This window comes from Pleurodeles waltl, chromosome 8 (assembly GCF_031143425.1).
Source record: "Pleurodeles waltl isolate 20211129_DDA chromosome 8, aPleWal1.hap1.20221129, whole genome shotgun sequence".
Lineage (NCBI taxonomy): Eukaryota > Metazoa > Chordata > Amphibia > Caudata > Salamandridae > Pleurodeles > Pleurodeles waltl.
The window spans coordinates 78,439,923-78,465,029 of NC_090447.1; the positions used below are offsets into that span (position 1 = coordinate 78,439,923).

At 42.6% G+C, this 25,107-nt stretch overlaps 1 protein-coding gene across 16 annotated transcripts in view; it reads left to right on the forward strand.

Annotated features, from left to right (window-relative positions):
• The window catches only part of ARAP1 (ArfGAP with RhoGAP domain, ankyrin repeat and PH domain 1), a 720,258-nt gene that overhangs the window by 503,062 nt on the left and 192,089 nt on the right, over positions 1-25,107 (forward strand). For all 16 annotated transcript variants that reach the window (XM_069203774.1, XM_069203773.1, XM_069203771.1 and 13 more), the window contains 4 exons: positions 7,945-8,014; positions 10,646-10,766; positions 16,804-16,988; positions 20,471-20,577. In XM_069203774.1, coding sequence (XP_069059875.1) covers positions 7,945-8,014; positions 10,646-10,766; positions 16,804-16,988; positions 20,471-20,577 — 483 coding nt within the window. The remainder of the gene's footprint in view (positions 1-7,944; positions 8,015-10,645; positions 10,767-16,803; positions 16,989-20,470; positions 20,578-25,107) is intronic.

A 25,107-nucleotide genomic window follows, 5' to 3' on the forward strand; every position in this document is an offset into this window, starting at 1 on the left:
CCCCACCTGTTATCTTTAACACTGTCTCAACCAGATGCCCGCTGTACATTCCACTCACACCTCTTATGAACAGTTCTCTCTCAACGAAACGCCCCACCCCACAAAACCATACCACATACATCCACACCTCAGGCTTCAGATGCTGCTCCTGCAATAAAAATGTCCTCTGTAAAGTACCAGGCGGCTGCATGGAGCTAGGGCCACACATAATAGCCAATCAGACTGCAGGATTCTTCTTCTGGAGAAACTTCCCCCAACTCTGGCTACTGTGCCACAATTCCCCAATCCCCATGCCAGGCAGCTGTGCTTGACGGCTTGGCTACTGCCATCCTGGGTGATGCCAGGGTGTGGTTTCAGCTGCTCACAGAGGATCCACTTGTGAGTTGATTCCCTCAGTGTCCCAAACCGAAAAGGCTGCTAATTCAGGTGTAGACGGTGCCTTGGATCCACAGGTGGATTGGTGTACGGGCCTGAGGATATTTAATCCTTTCTGTTCCCAGCACAAGTCGCTGAGCACACTATGAGAGCCTACTCTGGCCCCAAGATAGCGTTTTCTTGTATGTAGGGAGTGAAGTTATTCGGGCACACGTGTCTTCGCAGCAGTGGCTTGTTCTCTCTTTGTATGTCAAAGACTTTGTTCACAGTCACCTTCACTTATGTTTCTATTGAGAAGCCTAGTCCATCCTTACTTTGACTATGAACTCTGCTCCTGCACGTGCTCGTAGTCCCTTGAGATGTGTTGTTTAGAGGAATGACATGGTACGTTGGCTACATTTCATCATCTGAATTTTGCATAGGATGCTCTCCTTGCTGCAGAAAAGGGAAGATTATCTATGTGGACCTGTAGAGCAAAAGTGAAGGTCCAGGCCATTCTTGCATTATTTGCCAACACATAAATTACTTTTATAATCACTCAGGAGGAAGGTGGTCTTGGATGTTGAAACAATCGTTTGTAAGGTCTTAGAATCTGTTAATAGAGAAAAATGAAAGATTGGAAGCCAGGCGTTCTAGTGTTGTACAGTGATTGTCATGGGATACCCTCCGTCCCCATAACAAGATGGCCACTGTCTTCACTTTCAGAACATTTTAAGATGTCACTTGCATACTTCATCATCCCTGCTTGTTGTGCCTTTGTGTAAGAGCAGAGGTCACTAGGAACTATCTGGGCCTTCTTTGGACATGATGTTGCCCTTGTAACCAGGAGCAGCTCCTCTGCAATGGCGAAGGAGCATCGCCCCACTGGCTAAGAGCCAGCAGCTGAAAACTACAACAATATTTTATTATAATTTTTTTTTTCAGCTCCTGCTGAGACAGCATGTGCAGGGAGGGGCGAGGCTGGGAGGAGGAGTGGAGTGCACATAAGTGCGCATGTCAGTTTGTCTGGCTGCCCTTTATTTTCCCCCCCGTCCCTGTCCCCTCCCCAGCAACCCCCCCTCGAGGTCTGCGGCGGCCACCACAGCTTGTAACCCTGTCCCTTGCTGTGGCCCCTCTCTAGTTTTTCTTGGTCACCGTGCCCTGTCTGTACTTTAGAATCTTACTTTATGGTGGCCTGTTCTCAATACTGTGAAATCTGATATTACCACGAAAAGCGCAATGACGCCCAGCAGGTTTTTTTGTGCTATATACAAACCAAATAAGTAAATAGCCCCAAAGCCAAGCGCCACACCAGGAGTTTTGGCTATCAACCCTCAGGTGAGTGCACATGAACTGAATGTGAATGGGAACTGTTCAAGTATGCACTGCTGCTTTGTGGGCCATAGTTGGACAACTCTGTCGAGTGGACGAATATTGCAGGAAATCCAGACCAGGAAGAGTTAACTGCGCTGTTAAAGAGAAACTGAGATCAATGTGAAAAAAATGTAACTTGGAACCGAGAGAGATGTTGAACATCTGGAAACGTCAGAGTATGGACACCGTGGCCATGAGCCTCTGCTGGCAGTGGATGCATCTGAGTCAAACACAGTACCAAAGGCTGCAGCTGGAGGAACCGGTGCCAAACGCGATACTCTCTTTAGGACACGAGGTGCATCATGGGAGTCCGCTTGGAGGCTGGTGTACCATTTGCGTTCACGAGTCAATGTCTAGTTTAATAAGTTTGCAGTTTGCAGTTCGCAGTTCCTATGGAAGGAAAGGGAGTCCCCGCAGTGAGACTATGCAGTGATGCATCAACGCAAGCAGTGTGCAATAAACAAAATAGGCCTAACGCTGCAGTACTACCCAAGCCCCAACACTTCGAAGTATCTAAGGCCCTCATTACAGGTGTGGAGGGAATCCTGATGTGGTGATGCTGCACCTGGAATTCTCGACAGCTCAGGATGCTGTAATTTCTGGATGCAGTATTACCACACCCTCACGAGTTTTGGAACGTGGAATAGGGACTAACCTCGGGAGCTGGTATTTGCACACTATTTTCTGCATATTTGTCCATCATTCGTGCCACTTTTCCCACCAGAAAATTGTATGAAAAACCTGAAGGTATGAGTTTTTCCACATAACACATAATCCCAGTTCACGTAACTCGTGTTACCAGCTGAATTGGGATTCATTCCACACTCCTAATGAGGGCCCAAGCATCTTCTTTGCTGAAGTGTATTTCCTCCTTGTACATCTATAATATAACTTAATAGTTGTGCATTTCTTTTTGGGGTCTATCTATCTGAACCTGTTATTTACTGTACATTTCAGTCACTAAGAGTCAGCTTTGTGTCAGCCCCTTGCTCATGATTGGCTGACTTTGTTGTCTATCTCACTTACGCTCCCGATTCCATGGCTTTTCTCCCTTTGCTTGTATTTGTCCCACCCATGAGCATGTCAGTCTCACAGTGTTTGGGTTTGAGGGTGTAGTCTTCTACCACTGATGTGCCTTCATTACAGAGCACATGAGGGACTATTTGTTCACCTCTCTCTTCCGGTTTCTAGGCTGCCCCAACCAACTTCGGTTTATTAAGCCCTCTGTCCAACCATCACCCATTGGACCCTTGTGCCCCAGCCATTCAGGCCTTGCGCACTCTGAAGGCGATCATTCTGCCCATTCATAGGCGGGAATCCTTTCATGATGGTCGCCCATGAATATGCATGTGCGATGGGCATATTTTAATGTATTTTGGTAAAGCTTTAACAGAATGCATGTAAAATGCATTGAAATAGTGTCACCACAGATGTGTGCATGGCAGCCATCTTTGAATGTATTTTGTTGCTAAAAGATGGAGAGAAATTCCTGAGCATCGCCAGGCTAGTGTGATGAACAAACCTCTTTGTGTGCAGCCAAAAGAAAATTGCGCTAAAGGACTTCAGGTTATATTGCTTCAGAAGAGTTCTTGATTAAAATGATATATTCTTGAATTCCTCTGGCACACTTAAAATTCAGTCACAACATTCCTGCTGAACAGCTATTTAGATATTAGCTGGAGCCCCGTCTCCACCCATGAGTGGTTTATATTCTTGCTTCAGTGCGCTGCGAATCCCAGATATTTCACACTGCACTCTACAGTACGTCTGCTGTTAGAGTTAAGTGAAACATGCCACAGGTATCACGGTGCATGGAAGGGCTAAACTTGACTTTCTGTGAAAGCAGGCACTGTCCAAACACACACAGGTCCTCCTCAGGAACCAGGCAGCAGATAAGACCCAGTATCAAGTGGCCAACTCTTGGCAAACAACCATAGTTGAATGCATAGAGAAGTCCCTACCTAAGGTGTCTGAATTTGTAATCTTTCTGCCAGGGCAGGCAGCCCCCACAGATGTCAGCTAGCTAACATCCATGCCCACTTCACCTCAGTCATGGGAGATATGCATCCTCACTGTTCCCTTTGGCTCGCTGCTTACCTTCGTATCTCAAGTCCAAGCTGTCACAAAAACATTTAGAGTGCTGCACTAGCAGTGGTGCTGATGCCTACGGTTGGTATCCCAAGGTCAGCATGTCTTTGGACCAAGCAAGTTCAAAAGACCACTTGTACATTCCTTCCTTAGTCTTTTATACCCTTTTTTAGGGTTGAGCCTGTGTGGCATGTGCTTGCGCATGCGTATCGCTTGCGAGACGCTGTAGTAGTTAGAAAAGGGCTCGGAGCCCCGTCCATGTCACATCAGTGTCTATCATTGGTTCGTGGGCTTGCCTTTTAAAATCTGCTTGCTTTCATTAGTGGAAGGCATGAATATGTCATGCCTTTTCCGGTGGTTAGCCCTTCTCGAGCACAGCGACCAAGTACTGAAAACATACGAGGCTCGCTGTTTTCCGTCCGGTTTGTGTACTACTTTTTATCTTTTTTCGCAGCGCGATCTCGCTTGTTTAGCAGCACGATCACGCTAGTTTTTTTTCCATTTAATGAGGCAAGAAAAGTCCGGTTGGGAGTTACAACTGCTAATAGCTCTAACTTGGAGAAATGCGAGACCTGTTGCATTGCAATTGCTTGTTAAGTTTCAGATGGGGTGCAAAACCCATCTCACCAGTCCAGGCCCCGCCCCACTAATGGACAATGGAATAACACAGCCTTCCAGACCTCTTTTTGTCTCCTCTCCATTCTCTGAGCTCTCTGTAATTGCTGGAAAGAGGTGGGAGTGCTAGATAAAATCATGCCAAAAAGGGCATCATCACTAGACCTTTAATTTCTTGGTAACCAGTGAACTATCAACCAGTAATGCTCCCTTCCTTGGCGTCAAATAATCCTCTTGGTCAGATGGCTGGTCTATTCTATAGGCTTGTCTTTAATTGCGGTCATCAGTAGTTTGCTGAATATCTTGAACTGAGAGAGCTGTACAAGGTAGATGGTGCTGGATTTTCCAGCAACAAATTGACATGCATGTATGTGGTATTTATATCGTGTAGCCAAAAGGAAATGGAGTGCTGTACAGCGTGTGTCCAAGGTAAAGACACAATGAACAAGTAATTGGAGGGGGTAGCTGGTTCCTGAAAGCAAAAGTGGACTGATGTAGTGTTCTTTACAGAGATGCGTCTTCCTCATTTGGAGCGGGGTTGGGGCAGTTCTGATGGATACAGGGATATTGTTGGAGATTCCGGGTGCATAGATGGAGAAGGTATGTTGCCTTGCTGTTCTTTTGCAATACTTTTCTCCAGCAAGCTGAAGGTATCCTGACTGGGAAGGTTGTTGGCTATGTTGAGCTTGTCAGCCAGATAGCCATGGGTGCAGTTCATGGTGGCTTTCTAGAAGATGCGCTTTGATTCAGTAAACAAAAAAATGGCTGTTAAATCTTGCTAAGGCGTTGACCACTGCTTATCATTAATTTGGCAAATGCAAAAACACCAGGGTGATGAATGGAATGCTCAAATTAATGTTAGCCACTGACAATCGCTCTGTGCCGCGTCCCAGTCCATTGTTTTTCTACCCACCATCTATCTTAGATTGGACCCAGCCGTATACGCAAATCAGTCTTGGCCCTGCTCTTCATAGGAACAGTCCAGCCTGAACTGCCAGGCCAGGTCCTTCCGGAACCAGAACGCAAGCGATGGGTTGGGATGCGGCCCAAAGAGATCGCCAGTGGCTGAGATTATTTCAAGCACTCAGTCCATCGCCATCTTGTTTTTGCATTTCGTTATATCGCAGCTCTTTACCAGCACTGCAACAGCACTGGACTCTTTCCTGGATTGCATTGTCCCCTAGTGTTAGTCTCTTGTGTCTGATTTAAGGATAAGTCTCAGTGGTCCTCTGATGGCCTTAAATGTTATCCACCACCTGAATACAGCTGATACTGAGCTGTCTTTTGTGTTCCTGACGGATAACAGGACATATATTAACAAACTGTGTGGCTGTTAGGAAGCACTGGTGACGGGATAGATGAATAGAAAGTCTACCAATAATTGCTTCCTAATCATTAGGACTGGGTATCCTTTTAACAAACTTAAGAAGTGCAGTATGCTGTCCAATTCTGAGCTGGGTAAAACATTAAACAACAAATGTTTCACAATGTGTATAGTTTAAGGCAGGCGTGAAGGTATGAATAAATAATTCTAATACATTTTACAGTAGGTTTATCATTCCAAAATGATTGGAAAAGCTCAGTTGGTACCATTTGACCAGATAAGTCTTGCAGCAGAAGCAGACATGTTCCAGTGACCCTTCATCATTTTGGGATAGGATTTAAGGTCTTCCATTATCATCCTGTGTGACTGGATGGACTTGTAGCCTCTTGTTTGCCAGCAGAATCTATATTTATTCCTTGTGTCTTTGCTGGTGCCTGGTATTGCATCCCTTGAGGCGATCTGTCCCCTAAGAGGTTACACATCTCCAGGTTAATCACTTTGTCTTTAAATCTATTGAGTTGCAGCTGCCACTTCTCCAGTACTCATGTATGCTTTTCCATAATTCCCCTTTCTTGGCATGTCCTCCAAGTTGCACCTCTAAATGTATATCTTCAAATAAATCAATCGGTCATCCCCTTCTGTGCAGAATCCACTCCATTTTCTAGCACTATTTATCACCTGTTGCTTACCACTTACTCACGGTGGTCCCTTCACCAGGCTCATGAAGTTATTTACCAACTTGTAAGATGGAATATGTCAAAGGATTTGCTGCTACCAAAGAAGTTTTTTTGTTTACCTTATGCATTTACAGTTCCTTCCAACCTGGTGAAGTTCTTTGGTTAGACATCAAGCAGGGTTCTTAATGTTGCTGGCCTCTGCATAAGCTCTTTTAGTATCTTATCTCATATATCCTACTTACTTTATTTGCTGTTACTGGCTCCAGTTTCAGCTACACTTCTTATTCCAATGTGGATTGTAACCCACCTCCATTTATGTTAAGATTCTGTCTCTCTCTCTCTCTTCTGAACATACACCACCTGTTCATATTGCTCAGACTAACGAAGGTACGCTTACTGTCATTCCATGTTTCCGAACTTCCGTGTCATACCGACCTCTGTCTTCTCTCATTCCTACCATTTTTTTTTGTCCTGTCACTAAAATATCTAAAAGTTTTCTGCTCTTTATTTGATTATACCTCTATTTGATTTATCTCATTGAGTTTTTGGTCTGCTTACTGCCTTCCCGTTCTACTTTACTGAACTTATTAAACACAGAGGGCCTGATTTAGAACTCCGTGGACAGGTTGCTTCATCACAACGGTAACGGCTATCCCGTCCGCCGAAATCTAAATCCCATTCTATTCTCTGGGATTTACATTTTTTGCGGACAGGACATACATCACTATTGCGACGGAGTAACCCGTCCGCCAAGTTCTAAATTAGGCCAAGACTGTCTCGCTTTCTTTGAGTACCATAGTGCTTTATGGACACGGTTTACTTTTTGATGAGTCCAAGGTTTGGTTTCTCTGATAAATTCCTCCTTTAGTCATGACAATAGCTGATTAGCTCTTTTCTCCTTAAGGCAAAAGTCCATACTTGCCAGTCTAGTTGTTCCTAACTCTGAGACCCTTTCTTTTGTCTGTCTTATCTTCACCACTGTATTTAGCTGCCCCATGCAGTGATCACTGGATCTCCAGCACTCTACTCCCCGATTTTACGCATTTGTTTCATAACAGCTTTAATATTGCCCCACCTCATCTTTGGTTCTTTATTGTTTATGTAATCCAGATGCATGCATGGAGGCCGGATGTAACCACCTGTCTTAGGGCCTGATTTAGAGTTTGGCTGAAGGGGTTACTCTGTCACAAATGTGCCTGATATCCCGTCCACTGTATTACCATCCCTTTATAGCCTATGGAGATCGTAATATGGCAGACTGGATGTCCGCAAAACTCTAATTCAAGCCCTAGGTTTCTGTTGGGATGCTCCAGACATCAACACATTAAAACCTTACACAGCCATTTATCTTGCTTCACTTTTTTATTTACTCCAAATGTTATCTATTCTTTCCCGATGCGTTACACCGCACAAACCAATCAACAGCTAGTACATTTCTTTAGTTGCACTTAGAAATAGCATGATGATATATCCACCCTTCAAGACTAACAGCGCTGTTTCCAAACTCTGCAGGTCCTACATCTACCAGAAACGGTGGGTGAAGCTGGATTCTGAGTATCTCCGCTACTACGACAGCGACAAGGTAAGTTTTGCTCTGTGGGACATTCTCACCTGTCCAAACCACTACAGTACTCAGTGCTTCCACTCTCTCTCCCTTAATCCATTATGTTTTGTGCTATCATTCTCTCCGTATAACACCAATTAATTTTTGCCACCTGTTCTTATGATTAGGGTGCGATGCCTGCAATTCTTTCAGAAAACAAACGCACCAACGTTGTTCAGAAATTAGTTAGTCAGCAAACAACTGGGTGATGTAGTAATTGGTAATATGTACTGTGACAATTTTGAAAAACAATTGATTCAGAAATAGAAAAAACAGAGTAGTTGTCGATTTAATACCACAACTTATTTCCATATCTGTCTACTCATCTCACTACTAACCACAGTGTAAGTCAGTGGTTCTTAAACTTTTTGACTTCTGAGGACCCCTGCTTAATCATTACTGGGGACCCCCCTCTACTGAATTATTATTGGAATGGGGGACCTCCACTGAGTTACTACTTGAAGCCGGGGGACGTGGCCGCAGCATTTTCTATGATTTGAACTGGTAAACAATACACAAACAACACAGCAACAAGCATCCATCAAACAAATGGTGTAATAATGTATTTAATTCACAATCAAATATACCAGAAATCAAAATTGAAATTTTAGTACGAGGGTTGGAGTGTTTCTAAATTCAATTGAGACCACTCGTCGTCCGTACTCTGGTCTGTACGATGCACTTGCACTGCTCTTACAAATCAAGCTGATGGTACTAACTACATTTTTAGCCTTCAATTTCAAAGGTCTTCAGATTTACAGAACATTTTAAGCTTTGAAATTATACATTTAGCTTCTTTATTTATATACACTTTATTAATCAGTTAATATTGTTTAATTTTCTAAGTAATCATGGACCCAATGAGTAGGCTTTGCAGACCTCCGGTGGTCCCCGGACCACAGGTTGGGAATCACTTGTGTAAGAAGCTCATTTGTTTTTTGGGGCTCTTTCTTTCGCAAAGGAAGACTCTTAGCCTTTATGCTTAGAAATCACTGACAGTCAGTGCAAATGCTATGCAATGTTCATGACAATTTTAAAAGGCATGACCTACTTTGAGAAACGTATTTGTTTAGTTTATTTTGCAAACATATCTTTATTTTCCCAAAGCTTCTAAACATTGGCGAGCCTAAAATTTCAAAGTTTGTCATAGTGGTAGAATTTGTGCTATTTATTGTAATGGTGCCTATCTCTCAGTCAGTGCAGCTTATTGGTCTGTCATGACCTCCATGACCCACTGCACACATGAAATTGACCTTCTCTAGAATGCTGCTGCTACTATGTTGGCATTCGCAAGTAAATGGCTGACACCACTGTCTTGAAAGACGGCCATCCTTGAACCAGGAAGTGGTCAACTTTTATAAATTTGCTATTGGTTTCTGGGCCATTAGTATAAGCAAGCAGATGAAAGCAAGCGAACATATCACTTCTGGCTAATGCACTGAACCTTTCACCTTCTTTATCAAATATATAAGGTTTTATTTACCACAGACCACAACAACGTGGGTGATAAAGGAATTTCCAGTTTCATTCATACAAATTGATGCAATAATTATTAGTGTGTGTTCTTCCCCATCCCTGGTTCAAAATGCATCAGGTCATATGTATATCTGCAGGAATCTAAGTGCAAGGTGAGATGTCAACTCTCTGACCCCTGCCTTTATTTACTGAATAATGGCGCCATTTGTCAATATGTTCTTCTGAATGCCACTCCCGTCTCCCAAATGCCTACAGGACTCAAGCCAAAGCCCATTCAATTCTCCTTTGAATGTCCATCCCTTCCTTCTTTTGAATTTTACTTCCTCCAGCATTTGACACTGCCCCCAGCCACCAGTATCCCACATCCCATTAGTAAATTGCACTTACAAGATCTGAACCGCTACTTCCCTTCTATGGACATGCTAAGTTTTCAGATTTTAGACTAAAACGTTCAGACACTGATACTTTAAGAGACACTCATTTCTCCCAGAACAACAATGTAGCATTCCATCATCCTTCATCAGATAAAACAGGATGAGGGATTCACTTCCTGTTTGCTTTCTACTTCCTGGTGCTAATGTCACCAAATACAAGTTTATTTATTTCCAGAATGACACATGTGTGATAACTAATGGTGGTGTTTGTATTTGGGACACAACTGTTTTGACTTCAGAAGATATCTATTTTTACCTGTAAGTCTCTTGTTGCTTCTTCTTAACTATGATACTTCGAATAACACCTTTGAAGCTGTCAACCAACATTGGGTGATGGTCAGAAGAGATGGCATCACGTGCCAGAACAGGACATCCTGGGCAGTTTGCATTGTTCGGTACAAAGACAGGAGACCTGAGTGCAGCCAGTCACTGTAGTCAAGAGTGGATGAGTTATGGGTGCAGTCATGGCAGAATTGTCTTAAAAGTGTGCATGTGAAAAACATAGGCACTCAACACATTTGTCCGTACAACATCAGTTCATAAAGTTCTTTGTTGGCCGACTCAACATTGTCTATGGACCATCACAAAGTTTCCAACGAGATCCTTACTGAAAATGCTGCATATTTGTCTCCTCCATGAGCATGTCATTTACTTTGTGTGTGTCCCATTTTATTTCACCACATCTGTCTATTTTCCGCAGGATATGTACTCAAAAAGGTTCATCCCAGTGACATCAATATGCCGGGTTGCCGCCATTGGGGACCAGAAATTTGAAGTGATGACGAGCAACCGCAACTTTGTCTTCCGTGCAGAGAGTGACGGTGAGTGCTACAGCGTTTCGAGAAGTTTACCTTATGGGATTATATCACGGTGGTAGGAAGACAGTGGCAGAACTTCTGAAGTGGAAATTGAATGACACAACTACATATACAACTTCAAATTATAAGACAAGGAAGCAGAGCCTGTGTGTTGGTGTCAAAAACTGCTTTACGATCATAGAGGTGATGCAATGTAGAACCACCGGGTATTTACTAATGAAGGCAGCCGGTTGTATCTAAGGTGCAATTTTGACAGGTAGAACCAGATGTAACTATACTGGATATTTTGTACCTGGTGGTTTAAAGCTGTCTTCAGAGTAGATAGTCTACAACACTTTGTGTTTCTGTGGAGTCAAATCTTTGCACACAGGTTGGTGGGCTAAGAGTCTGAAGTCTTGAAAGCTCCAGGATAAATGTGGTTTTTGCACCAGACCAGAAAGAACTCACACAAAGGCATCTGTCTCCTGATCTGTAGTCAAGTCTGGAAGGATGAAGCAGATGCATATAATCACCGCATCCTTCTTAGTTTTCATGAGTCTTAACTTGAGCAGGTGATGGAGAGAAGCTGCAGTGTTTTTCCATTATCCACACGATAGAGCGGTAGTCGGTGTCTTCATCTCCTGCAGTCACTCAAAGTCTCAAAGAGGAAGCAGAAGCTGGGATGTAAAAACTGAATATGTTTACAATCACAGTATCAGACAAGCAGCGAAATGGGCAATTTTTTAACTAAAACATTTGTATTAATTTTGCAGTTGTTACAGCAAGCATCACAGTACAAGTAAGACTCATAAGTTGATACCAGTCATCATAAGCATTAGTACATTCAGAGTGTCTATTTAGAACGAGTACTGTAGCATCCTGTAGCAACTCCACCGTTTACCCAGATCCTGGTATGCTTTTGGGGGCATGCGGGGCCTCATAACAGACTTTTCGATTTCTGCACACCAGTTCATGGCTGTGCACCCGGCCGCCAGGAAGGGTGGATTCTGAGAGATCCACTGTTGTGCTGTGTACCTCTTAGCAATCATAGTGCCCAGGCCCACGAGTGTGTGGTGATCCTGCGGACCTTCTATATCCTCCAGGAGACCCAGCAGTGCAAAGTGAGGGATCAGAATGGACCATTTTAGAAGCTGGTCATCTATTGCATCAGTGAGTGGTGCATTTTGAAAAGCTGGCTGTGCAACATGTTAGGCGTGGGAGCAGTAATCAGCCTTTGGTGTCTCTAAAGAAATTCGACTCATATCCTCGCAGAGGTTTTAGTTTAGGCCAGAGCGAGGGAACTGACGCCTTGTCTTACTCTGTCCGTTCCTGGAGTGTCAGGGTCTGAGAGCTTGATAGAAGTGGATGACTGAGTAAATTGAGACTCCAATTGTGGATCAGAGGGGCAGAGGCATAGATGTTGGTATGACATCTTTTGGTCTGGTCTTTCTGCGTGTATGTCAATATCCACCTGAGGTTTCACACCCTTAAACTCTTCCAGCGTGTTTTGGCCTCTGTGGAGAAGGCTGTGAAAAACACTTTCTCAAGTGCAGCGTTGTCTGTGGCATTTACCAGCAGGTGAAGCTACTCTTTAGCGGTACTAACACGTGGTGCTGATGCCACAATTGCAACACACTAAGTGCAACAGTTATGGCCAGCCATGAGTCCCATGCTCCCAGGGCCATAGGACTCAAGGTGCACCCTACTGATGAGGCACAAATAGACTGAAACTGGTTTTGGGGGTTATTTGTGCTCCCATTCAGAGGGTACAGCGGTTGGCAGTTCGGGCTGGACCCTTGATTTTGGAGCAGGACCAAATTTGCCTGGTTCCTGTCTAGAGGCGTGGTGGGGAAGACGACGATGGACTGGAGTATAGCCGAGAGTAATTACCAGGGGCTGAGATGGATTCAAACATCCGATGCATGCCAGAATTAGGCAATGTCCTTAAGATGGTATAAGAACTCACATGGCATCCTAGACTGGCAGAGCCACTGCAACAAAAACTGAGTATCCTGTGGCCTGGGTAAGCAGGATGCTTCCTACGGTGGGTCTCCACATATTTCTTTCTGTACCTTCTCCCTCTGCAACACTTTGCAGATGGAGAATCCACATTCCTTTTAGGAAAAACACAACTGGACTCTGAAATCAGGTGCAGCATTTTATCAGGTACCATGCAAAATACAAGGGCAAAGACACTGTTTTCATCATTGCATTTAAGTAAAGTCCATTTCAGGAGTTTTTAGTATTTTACATCTGCTCATGAGGAAACCATTAGTTGGTCTTTCATGACTCTGGCAATCTCTGTAAAGATGCTTAATACTCAAAGAGTAGTTTTGGACTGTTGTGAACAGAAACGGTGAGTTGCAAGCACATCCTGGTCTGAAAGGCTGGCATCCTTTCTTGCACCGACCCAGCAGCACCTCAGCAGCACTTCTGTGGTGGCCACCTGATCAAAGCAGTGGCGTCAATGCGTGGAGGAAGGACCAGATGATTTTTGGATGTCATACCTAAAATGATAACAGAACCTGATGGCACAAGAACTGAATAGGACAGGAGCTGACCGGAAGCAGGGAGGCAGGAAACAAGCAAGGTTACTGGGTAACAGGATTTAATCAGAGCGAGGGATGAACTTGTATCTGATGAAGGGTCCCCTGGTATTCCCTCTCTGCTTAATGCTAGCACACTACTGTTTACAAGACATAGTTTGGACATGCTTTATATGTTTTATAGAGGCTGCTGTTCTCACTGTAGAGGTGGCCTGAGTCTGACAACATATAGGGGGTTATTACAACTTTGGAGGAGGTGTTAATCCATCCCAAAAGTGACGGATATACCACCAGCCGTATTATGAGTTCCATAGGATATAATGGACTCGCAATACGGCTTGTGGTATATCCGTCACTTTACCATCACTTTTGGGACGGATTAACACCTCCTCCAAAGTTGTAATAACCCTCATAGTCATTTAGGACTCCAAAGGACCTGGATGCAACAATTGAAGTGTTTCCCTGAACAGAGATGATACATATACACTTCTTCCACTGGTTCAACGATGTGGGTGTCGTTGCGCTTTGGGTTCAGTGGTGCTCTTACTCAAGTGGCAGGACCACGCCAATTGAAATGGCATTAACCATTACACTGCTTCCAGTATAACACGAATCCCACTCTCGCTGGAGGGAACAATTCATTTATTTAGATCGTCAGACAGTTTAGATAAGGCAGAGATGTTTCGGTTCTCCTGGGACCTTGCTCACAGTATATATTTGTTTCCTAGTGGCGGTCTCCATGTCTTCACTAGGTAGTTATAGTTAGGACCTTGTTTCCATAGAAAAAGCATTTTGACTTGCCTATATCTTTGGCACAGTTTGATGAACCTTCACAACCTTTTCTGAAAAAAGTGTTGGCAGTGATTCTTGATGCGCACAAAAAGTTTCGGGATGATCCAAAGGCCGTGTGCAGAGCAGGGTTGTGCGGTTATAGGGTGTTAGCAGCAGGGCCTGGGCAGCCAACTCCTTCCTTCCACGGCCGAAGGCCGAGCGCAGCGGTGTTTGGTTTAACAAATAGTAATGAAAATTACTTTAAGTTTAAAAAAAAAAATTTAACGATACGTCATAGTTAGGATATAGAATGAAAAAAAAGTATAAATTCACTCAAAAAAACCAATGGTTACAGGGATGTTATAGTTAGGTTCTGAATATACCTGCACAAAACCAGAGCAATTCAGCATTTATAGTTAATTATTTCAAGTAACTATAACTTGTTGCCTAAGATACCTATAACTCGTGCCCTCTTTAGGCACTGCTAATTACCCCTGATATTACACCACTCATGACAATTTTGATAACGTCAATAAAAATATCATTGAAAACAGAAGTCAAATTATCGAAGTAAAAACTGTGCATGGTGAGAGCGCAAGGTATAGTTACCTTAGGCTGTGAGTTATAGTTACTTGAAATAACTATAACTATAACTGCTGAATTTCTATGGTTTTGTGCGAGTAAATTCAGAAACTAACTAAAACGTCCCTTTAACCTTTGGTTTTTCAAGTGTATATATATATATATATATATATATAATGTGTATATATATTATATATTTTTTTTTACTTGACACCAAGAGATTCAGCCAGGCATCCCCCTTTCAAAGTTGCTGGCTTCTGACATAGTTTGAAATGGAACAGAAAAACAGATGGCAAAGATTAATCAGAATACTGGACAAATGAAGATCAAGAACTGAATGCAGGTGCTAAGAAAGAATAATATTTAGAGAGCTCAAGGACGAACTACACTAGAACTAGCTAGGAGAGCACCAAAGGGGGAAGGGGTCATGCAGAAAATCAAGGCTAAATCATAAGGAGGGCTACTGACATGAATTAATTTCTTTTTGGTTTTACAATTAAATCAACCATTTGTTTTAGGTTTACAAAAACCATAAAACGTTGTAAAAGTAATTTGCGCTAAGTAGTGAGACTCAAGAAATCAAGCCAATGTATTGTACTGTTAAAGACCATATCCAAACGATAAATGTATTGTAAATAACCTTTCTCGTATTGGCCGGTCCAAAAAAGTAAATGATGTTGACTTGAACAGAATTCTAAAGATTCACTATATGTGAATACACAGTTTTTTCTTTCTCTTTTCAGCACAACACAATGTAATACCTCATGCTTAATCATATCTTGACATCCGTTACCTATTCAACACCAATAATGTGCCTTAGGGCCTTACTTAATGTTCAGCAGATGGGTTACTGCATCACAAATGTGACGGATTTCCCATCCGCCATATTACAAGTACCATTGAATGTAATGCACTTTAATATGGCGGCCAAGATATCCATTTGTGACGGAGAAACCCGATCCACCAAACTCAAATCAGGTTTTTAGCTTTTACTTACCAGTTCCCCACCAGTAGCAGAAGTCGATCTATATAAAATAGAATAAACCTTCTAATTTCTGGATTTAATGACAATTTAGGGTACCCCGACAAAAAATTAGAAAATAATCTCCTTAAAACCAAGAGTATGAAGCATATAAATACACTTTTGAGCAAGTTTCTTAAAATGAGATTTAGTAAAGTACACAAACACCTAATCTTGATTAGAAGTTTGGCCCAATAATCATCATTCTGAGGTCTTGAGATTTTGGTTAAATCACTTCCAGAAATCGATAAAGAGGAGTCAGGTGGAGTAGCTTGCAAGTCGAACAGAGGCAGCATAGCTATCTGAGTAGCTCTTGCTTAAACCAAGCAAATCACCACTTAAAGGTGTGTTGTCTAGATTTTAGTGGCATCATCCATCTAATACTGGAGTGCACAGAGATTTAATGCTGAGCAAAATCACTTGTCTCTGCACACGCTTGTCCTCTCTCTTGCTGTGCAGGGGCTGTAACCTTGCTACTGGATTCTGGTACAAGATTTAGTGTAGCATGTAACTTAAAGTTTTAGTCAGTACACATTGCTTGGTAGGAGCTCCACAACTTGACAATGATCTGGAAATGATTTCGTGAGACAGCTTCAATAGCATCACCACAGTCTCCGGGATTTTCTTTAAAACAAGAGGTTTTGCTAAAAAAAATTCTGGATGAATCAGGTGACCAATTAGGCAGAGGCATTTATGTCTCTATGAGCTGTTGTGTGTCTTCTCAATTGGTTTTCAGTTTGTCTGAGCAGGACAGTGACCAATCATCTAGCTGAAATGTATATAGTGGTGTCAAGTGTGAATATGCAATTACTGTGTCATTTGAGGGAAATTAGTACATCTCTTGGTAAAAAGGCTACAGTGGCCTCTGAAATTCTTTGTAATAGAGGATCCTGGTGAACAAGAGGTTCTGGGTTAAATACATTTTCTGTATAGTTTTAACACTTTGAGAGGGTTTTAGAAGAACTGGAAGAACATGTGGCTTGATCTTCCAGTGATCTGTTACGAGGGTGTGGAGGCCGGAATGGTGAGAGGAAAAACTCAGGTATCTAGTGGAAGAGAATGTGGTGCCAATGGGTTCTCTGGATAAGAGCAGGCTTGCTGTGTTGGCCAATGATGACAAAGGTTTATCTTTTTGTTTCAGCTGAGCGCAGTGAGTGGGTAAGGGCCTTTGATCAGATAATCAAGGACAAAAGGAACTCCTATATCCAGCCCGGGCTTGCTGTGGACAGTCCAGACAAAGCCGGCCTTCTGGACCTCAAAGGCTACAAATTCAAACCTTATGTGGTGGTGTCTGGAGACAAGGTGGCCCTCTATAAGAATGCTGAGGTTAGTATGCCCAGTACATGGCAGCATGATGCTCTATCAGAAACTGTATGTGTTTGAAAGACACCAGGAGAACTCACGTTTTTGTGCTGTTACAAACCATTGAAGGGTGCATTATTGAGTAATGTGATGCACCTCCACAACCTTGTCTTTGGTGTTATAGGAGGTAAGGGATATGGAAGTGCCTCCATCCTCAGCATCCTGCCGTTGAAGTCTCTTTAGCGCATTCAAGAAGGCAGATTCTGTGTGTGATTCTGTATGTTGGGGTTCCCTAGGCATGCACACATCCTTAGAACCAGCTCTTCCCACACTTGCATGTAGAGCTGGAGGACATGCACTCTGGTGCAGCGGTACATAGTGTGGGGGACCTAGACCTCAGGAGATCAGGTGAGCCACAGAAAGAGTCAGAGAAGCGAACTTGGTAACCTCACACCAGGACACATGATGAAAGACACAGACATGGGAGATACAGTCACAGGAAGACATGGGCAGATGCTGACACACAAACACTGGGGTATACGCAGATACAGGAAATCAAGATACAGAGATGCACCTACGGAGACTCACCAAGAGCACACCAAGGTGATTTAGACACTGAAACATTCAGAGACACAAAACTTATGAAAACACAGGCAAGAGGAGAAAAACTGAAGAGACATTAGACATAATGAAACACACAGTTGCATAAAAAGAAATTTTTTTTTAGGGTTTTGCGGTTAATTAGCAACCGCACTATGCCACAGTACACTATGTAACAACACCACCAGTTGTGACAACTCGTGAAGATGTACCATATCATATCCCACAACTTCACAATACCGTACCACGCCTGAGCTGAGCCACACTGTATCATACACAGCACACCGTATCAGATTGCTTCACAATAACCAATACTATACCATTCCCAACCAGATCAGAGCACACTATACAACATCACACCACCCAGCTGTGCTTCGCAACATCCCCCTATAAACGCAGCACAGCAAGACACCTCTCCGCACAATACCACTTCACACTATCCGACGCTCGGTCACAAAACACTGCGCATTACATCACATCATGCTAGAGAACACGTTGTTGCTCTGCCTCCACCACATATCATCAGATCATACCATCCAACAGCACATCATGCTTGGGGTACCTTATTAAACCACACCTCACCATTCTGACCATATCATGACTTTCCATACAAATCCATACAACACCCTACATCACTATACCATTATAGGCCTCCCAACACCCCTTCACTCTATATAACACCGCATGATATAACACCAGACGTTCCCATACTTCTCATCATCACATCACAGCATCCAGTACCATCTGACTCTGTACAAGACCACAACAGATCACACCATTTATCCCCATAAAATGCACCTCACAACGCCACATTGCATCGTCCAACCACTCATGGCATGGAACCACTTCAGACTATAGTATACCACGCAGCACCACAACATCCACCTCCACACGTACCACACAGTGATACTGCACATCACATCACCACTCGATACTTTACCATGCAACGCCACTGCACACCACACAGGCTCATAGTACAGTACAAACGGTGTTGCACCACACTGTACCACTAGGTGTCGCGCCATGCCATACCACTCAAATCCATACTTCCCAACATTGCACCACTTCTTCAGCTGTACCTTGGAAAGCACTGTAGGGGATTCAAACAAAGAAAAACTCTAGCACAGGAAGAAACTAAGGATGTTTGTGAACACGAGGAGAAAGACATGGGCGGACTTAAATGGTTTATTGAACGATTGGTGTTTGAGGGCTCTGTCAGGGCAACCTCTTACTGTCAGACAGCAAAGCGCCAGAAATGCAGGAAAGATAGATCCATGGAACTGCAACAACTCCTCAAGCAAATGATAAGAACAACCTCGGCCGACTAGTTTAGCCTCCAACCAGATCATCAAAAACTTTCTTTAGCCAGTCTTGCCTGCAACAACCTGACTGCGAGTTGTCCTATCGACAAAAGGGTGTCCCAGGAGAACAAGAATAGCAAGCCTCACCTTCGTGGAGACTTGTTCACGAAACCCTGAATTTACTCACCTTTGGGCCTAGCATGACCTTTACTCATTCACATTAACACCAAGCAAACATGAGGCATAACCACAGAAGAAATCACAAACCAAGGACCCGCTCCCGAGGTATTTGCTGGGATAATGCATAAACTGGAATGCGAAGGGCTCTGGTAAGTGAATGCTTGGAGAGTCACCTGGCCACTTTCCAGAACCTGATATACCCTAAACAACAGGGCCAAGCTAGGGACATGCAAAGTTTGACTTGACCTTTTCTAACAGGAAGGAAAAGGACATGCACACTGGTTTGGTGTAAGGTAGAATGATCAAATCCCTTACAAGAGTACCCTTTGCTAGAAACAACATTGTGACGCCAGTAGTGCTCAAAGATGTGCAAATGGCTTTTCCTGCATTATATAAATACCTCATAGCTAAATGTTCTGCCGCCGTGCATCAGGGTGCAGTGCCTGAAAGAGAAGGCTGATCATGACATAATAATGTCTTATTTCCTCCAAAATTGTCACATTCTGTAAATACTATACACAGATAGTGGTAAGGCTTATTGGAAGGTGTACACCAGTCTCAGAGATCAGTGGTTGTTCTGCACGGTATGCCTGAATTGTATCAGTTATTTGTATGTGGGCTATATAGGTTGTGTGGTATATCATATTCTATTCAATATAGGAGTCTTTAATTTAACTATACACTAAATCTTATTAAATGCCAATTCTATGTACAATGCATTACTGAAAATATAATTTCAGCTCATACAAATAGGACCAATTATAAAGAGTTGGCCCTATAAAAAAAGTGGTAAAAAGACAAGCCAGGAATACAAAAGGGGGAAGAGAAAATCCATAATAATGAACAGCAATACGAGAAAATATAAATAAGGATGATGCAGTCCTTCCTCCTAAGAGTAGTTAAGTATCTTCAAGGAGATCTTTGCACTTTATCATGTCGAGCATTTTAAGATGAGCATAAAGAGGGTACTAGTACTTTCAGAGTTTCAGAAATTCATCTGGAGGATCTCTATAATTGCTTTCCAAATGATGTATATTATTATATATTTCTAATTATGTTTATGGTTATTGTTCCTTTATCAACCGTAGTTTCAAAATGTTTGATTGTATCTTTAAGCAGAGGTTCATAGTGGATTTAAGTACCAAACAATTGTTTGGCAATTAGGAATAATTTTTGTCTTGAATGTACCGCCAATTTCAGGATGAAGAATAGTAGTATAAAACATTGGAATTATAAATGTGCGTGGAGAAGCAGTTTTTTCTTCTTGAAGAGACACAGTGGTCCATAATGGACTGACATTTAATTGCTTGGGTCTGTACATCCGCTGATAGAGTACATTTGTTACTGGCCTTTGCCATGGAATCTATTGTCATTTTATCCTCCTACGAGTCCTCATGCCTGAATTTCTCTCCTCATCTGTCTCAGGATTTTAGGATCGGAATTGGAATAATGATTATTGAGATGAATGTGGGGAACGTGAAAGACACAGACCGGAGAGGGTTTGACTTGACGACTCCGTACAGGATCTTCAGGTGAGGCTGGCGACACTTGCAGCATGACAGTCTGGAATTCCACCGTTGAGGGTGCATGGATAGAGAAATAGTTCACAGGAGCCCATGCGTAGTGTTAGCACTTGCGTTATGTAGTGGCCAGCCAGGTGATTTGAGCACTTTTCAGGTTGAATATTGTGGGAGAAGGTTGCACTGGGTTTAAAAGTCATGGGGCCTGATTCACAAACTGCATTTTGTAGCACCGAAAGTCGTACTACGGTAATACTTTCTCACTTCCAAAATGCATTCATAAACCTACAGATGAAGATCTCCACCTGTCCTATCTTGCCTTCGGAGCGTTCTCTGCACATGCAAGTTTAGTAGTTAGTAGTAAATGTGGGAGGGACCAGATGGAGCGGTGTGAAAATGAGGAATATTTACTACAGGATGGGTGCGGTGCGGGGAAAAGGAAGGCGGAGCTTAGGGAGGGTCATGCTACTAAGGACACCCACCCGCAAATGAGTAAGCCCATTGCTATTCACAAACTCTACTTCTAAAATGACTTCATCCTTAATGCTGACAAACCAGTGGTAAATCTACTCCAGCCCAGTTTTGGGCTGGGTCAAGCACCACACATGGCCACTCACAGGTGCTGCAACACACTTCCATAGGATAAAATGTAGACAGAGACTTAAAATAACACCTCACAGGAAATAATGCTACACAAATACAATTATTTGAACTATAAATATATATATGTATATATACACATACATATACAGGCACAGACAAATGTATATATTTTTTGTTTTTAGAATTGTGTACTTTTTAAATAAATATAAAAATGTTATTGTGAGTGGATTTTTTTAAAATTATTCTTTAAGATAAGAAATATTTCTAAATTAAATATATTTAAACTATAATGCATTTACTTGAATGTAATAATTTGATGTAATGTTTTATTTATTTAGTTCTGTGCTAAGTAAAAAAAAATGAATTATTTTACATGTAAATGCCATATTAGGTCATTTTTAAATATATTTTAATAAATAATACACTATAATATTCCCCCCATATACTTTCCCATCGAGAAGGTGAGCTCCACCTATATTTAAAAAGTTACATTTAAATGTCACTCAGTGTAAATATACACCATAAAATTCATTCTTAGATGTCTCCACCCCCTGAACTAAGGGGGTGTAGATATGTAAGTCTCCACTTAGATGTAAATCTGCACTTGGAAATGGTGAATTACACTCTGGGGATCAGTAGATTTACATGTGATTAGATGTACATGTGCAAATTTATCTTCGTGAAATGAACCTATGCTGTGTGAATTACAGTTCCAAACTGTTATAGATTCATTCATAACTTAGTTATTAAGAGATTTGTGTCACTGCCGCCTCCTTAAGAGCTCGTGCTAACCTCTAATAGCCACATTGACAACTGTATGCGAAGGACCGGTGCCTTGCAACCTTCTAGTATCTTTTAAATATTTCTCAAATTGAATGTTCTGAGGAGCAGAATTTAGGACACCATCCAACAACAAAGCCATTCTCAGATCTGTCCGCGTATTCAGCTCTGGGCCGAGCTTCGTTTTCCAAGAAACAACATGAAATGAGCAGTCCCTGAAATCTTGGATATTTGAGTCTAATAGTCTTTATTTGTCTAATCATTGAACAGTGGGAGATTCTGGCAGATCTTGAAGGCAAGTGTCCATCCTCCTAACTTCCCACCCACCCACATATGTTTGTGTTTCCAGGCTCTGTCAGACAGAACATGTGGCCCTCTTGAGCATTCCTCCAAGCACTTTTTGATGCTTGGCTAAACAGAGGATTTTTTTTAAACCACATTTTGGACAAGCAAGCAAGACTTTGTTACCTGGAGCGGGGCAGGTTTACAACCACGAGTAAAAAGGTTAGCTTGTAACAAGCCTCAACCCTGGAATACAGGTAGTTGGGTGCAACTAAGTGTCCAGAAGCCTTAAAAGGATGCTCTGAGTATGTTACAAATCACTGTTATTGAATTAAAATTTTTAATTCACTACTATACATTGATTTTCTGCATGAATGTGAAAGAGCGTCGATTGGAGAGGCTTTGCCGTGACTACTCTGTACAGATCTCAATAGACTATCGTAGTAAGTCAGTTTTCGTCCTCCAATCAGCCCTACTCATGCGTGTGTTTCGCGTGGCTCATGTGTATAGGGACTGGGACATTAACAGCAGTCCCACTTTTCCAGGACTATCTCTTCTACCCCCACATCAATGCTATTTCAGCAAAACCCTTTCCACGTGTGTTTTGCCCCAACTGGTGATGTTTTGGGCATTACTAGGGTAGTCGTGCCCATTCGGTTTAAACTCTAGACGATGTTGGAGCAAAAGAAAAAAAAAAAAAAGGAATGCATTGTAATTGACACTTTTCATTCCATGCAAAATCCCCACTCATGGGTGGACACTTGGAGATGTCTCACTAGGCAGCCCCACTAGAGGTGAGACATTCTTGCTTTCCGTCCCAGACAGGGCTCCTGTACCCGCCAGACAGGATGGGCTGTGGAAGGGAGGGCTGCTTTCTCATAATGCAGAGCAGTCACTGATTTGCTTAGTGACACCGTACACACTATTCTTGTGTAAATGAGTGCTAAGCAGGCCCATTCCACTGACCTCTCTTTTCTATTCAGGTAACTGCAGCACATTTTGTAAATGTGTTGGACTAACTGTGAAGTTTTATGAAATGCACTTTTAAATAAGTAGCAGAACCTCCTACCACAGATACTTAGTTTGTTCCAGGGCAAATAGGTTTTAAGTTGTTTAATGGTTGATGCGTTCAGTACTTCTCTGATTCGCACATATAATGTGAGTTAAATAGGAAAGAAAGGGGGATGGGCAGATTGGAGTCTTGTATCAGACATTAATAGCAAAAAGGCCTTCTCGGGAATCTCAAGACGCACGAGAAATGGCGTAAGGGCAGGAGCAAAAGCCTTATCCAAAGACTTCTCTTGACCTGCAGAATTGCCCTACGGTAGAAAAGTCATTTTCTCAGCATGAGCACAGATCCAACTGAGATAGGGAATTACACTGAGTGTACATCTGCAGTGATATTCAGTGCCACATCCAGCAACACTTGCATGCAGTCTAGCACCCTTGAGCCTTCCCAATACTGCCTACAGGGGAGATCACATCAGTCTTATAGTGTAAGCACTAGTTTACAGTGATTACAGCAGTCTTACAGGGTCTGCATTAGTTTACAGTGATTACAGCAGTCTTACCGGGTCTACATTAGTTTAGAGTGATTACAGCAGTCTTACAGGGTCTGCATTAGTTTAGAGTGATTATAGCAGTCTTACAGGGTCCGCACTAGGTTAGAGTGATTACAGCAGTCTTACGGGGTCTGCACTAGTTTAGAGTGATTACAACAGCCTTACAGGGTAAGCACTAGTTTAGAGTGATTACAGCAGTCTTACAGGGTCTGCATTAGTTTAGAGTGATTACAACAGTCTTACAGGGTCCGCACTAGGTTAGAGTGATTACAACAGTCTTACAGGGTCTGCACTAGGTTAGAGTGATTACAGCAGTCTTACAGGGTCCGCACTAGTTTAGAGTGATTACAGCAGTCTTACAGGGTCCGCACTAGGTTAGAGTGATTACAGCAGTCTTACAGGGTCCGCACTAGGTTAGAGTGATTACAGCAGTCTTACAGGGTCTGCATAAGTTTAGAGTGATTACAGCAGTCTTACAGGGTCCGCACTAGGTTAGAGTGATTACAGCAGTCTTACAGGGTCCGCACTAGCTTAGAGTGATTACAGCAGTCTTACAGGGTCTGCATTAGTTTAGAGTGATTACAGCAGTCTTACAGGGTCCGCACTAGGTTAGAGTGATTACAGCAGTCTTACGGGGTCTGCACTAGTTTAGAGTGATTACAACAGCCTTACAGGGTAAGCACTAGTTTAGAGTGATTAGAGCAGTCTTACATGGTCTGCATTAGTTTACAGTGATTACAGCAGTCTTACCGGGTCTACATTAGTTTAGAGTGATTACAGCAGTCTTACAGGGTCTACATTAGTTTAGAGTGATTACAGCAGTCTTACGGGGTCTGCACTAGTTTAGAGTGATTACAACAGCCTTACAGGGTAAGCACTAGTTTAGAGTGATTAGAGCAGTCTTACATGGTCTGCATTCGTTTACAGTGATTACAGCAGTCTTACCAGGTCTACATTAGTTTAGAGTGATTACAGCAGTCTTACAGGGTCTACATTAGTTTAGAGTGATTACAGCAGTCTTACAGGGTCTGCATTAGTTTAGAGTGATTACAGCAGTCTTACAGGGTCCGCACTAGGTTAGAGTGATTACAGCAGTCTTACAGGGTCCGCACTAGCTTAGAGTGATTACAGCAGTCTTACAGGGTCTGCATTAGTTTAGAGTGATTACAGCAGTCTTACAGGGTCCGCACTAGGTTAGAGTGATTACAGCAGTCTTACGGGGTCTGCACTAGTTTAGAGTGATTACAACAGCCTTACAGGGTAAGCACTAGTTTAGAGTGATTAGAGCAGTCTTACATGGTCTGCATTAGTTTAC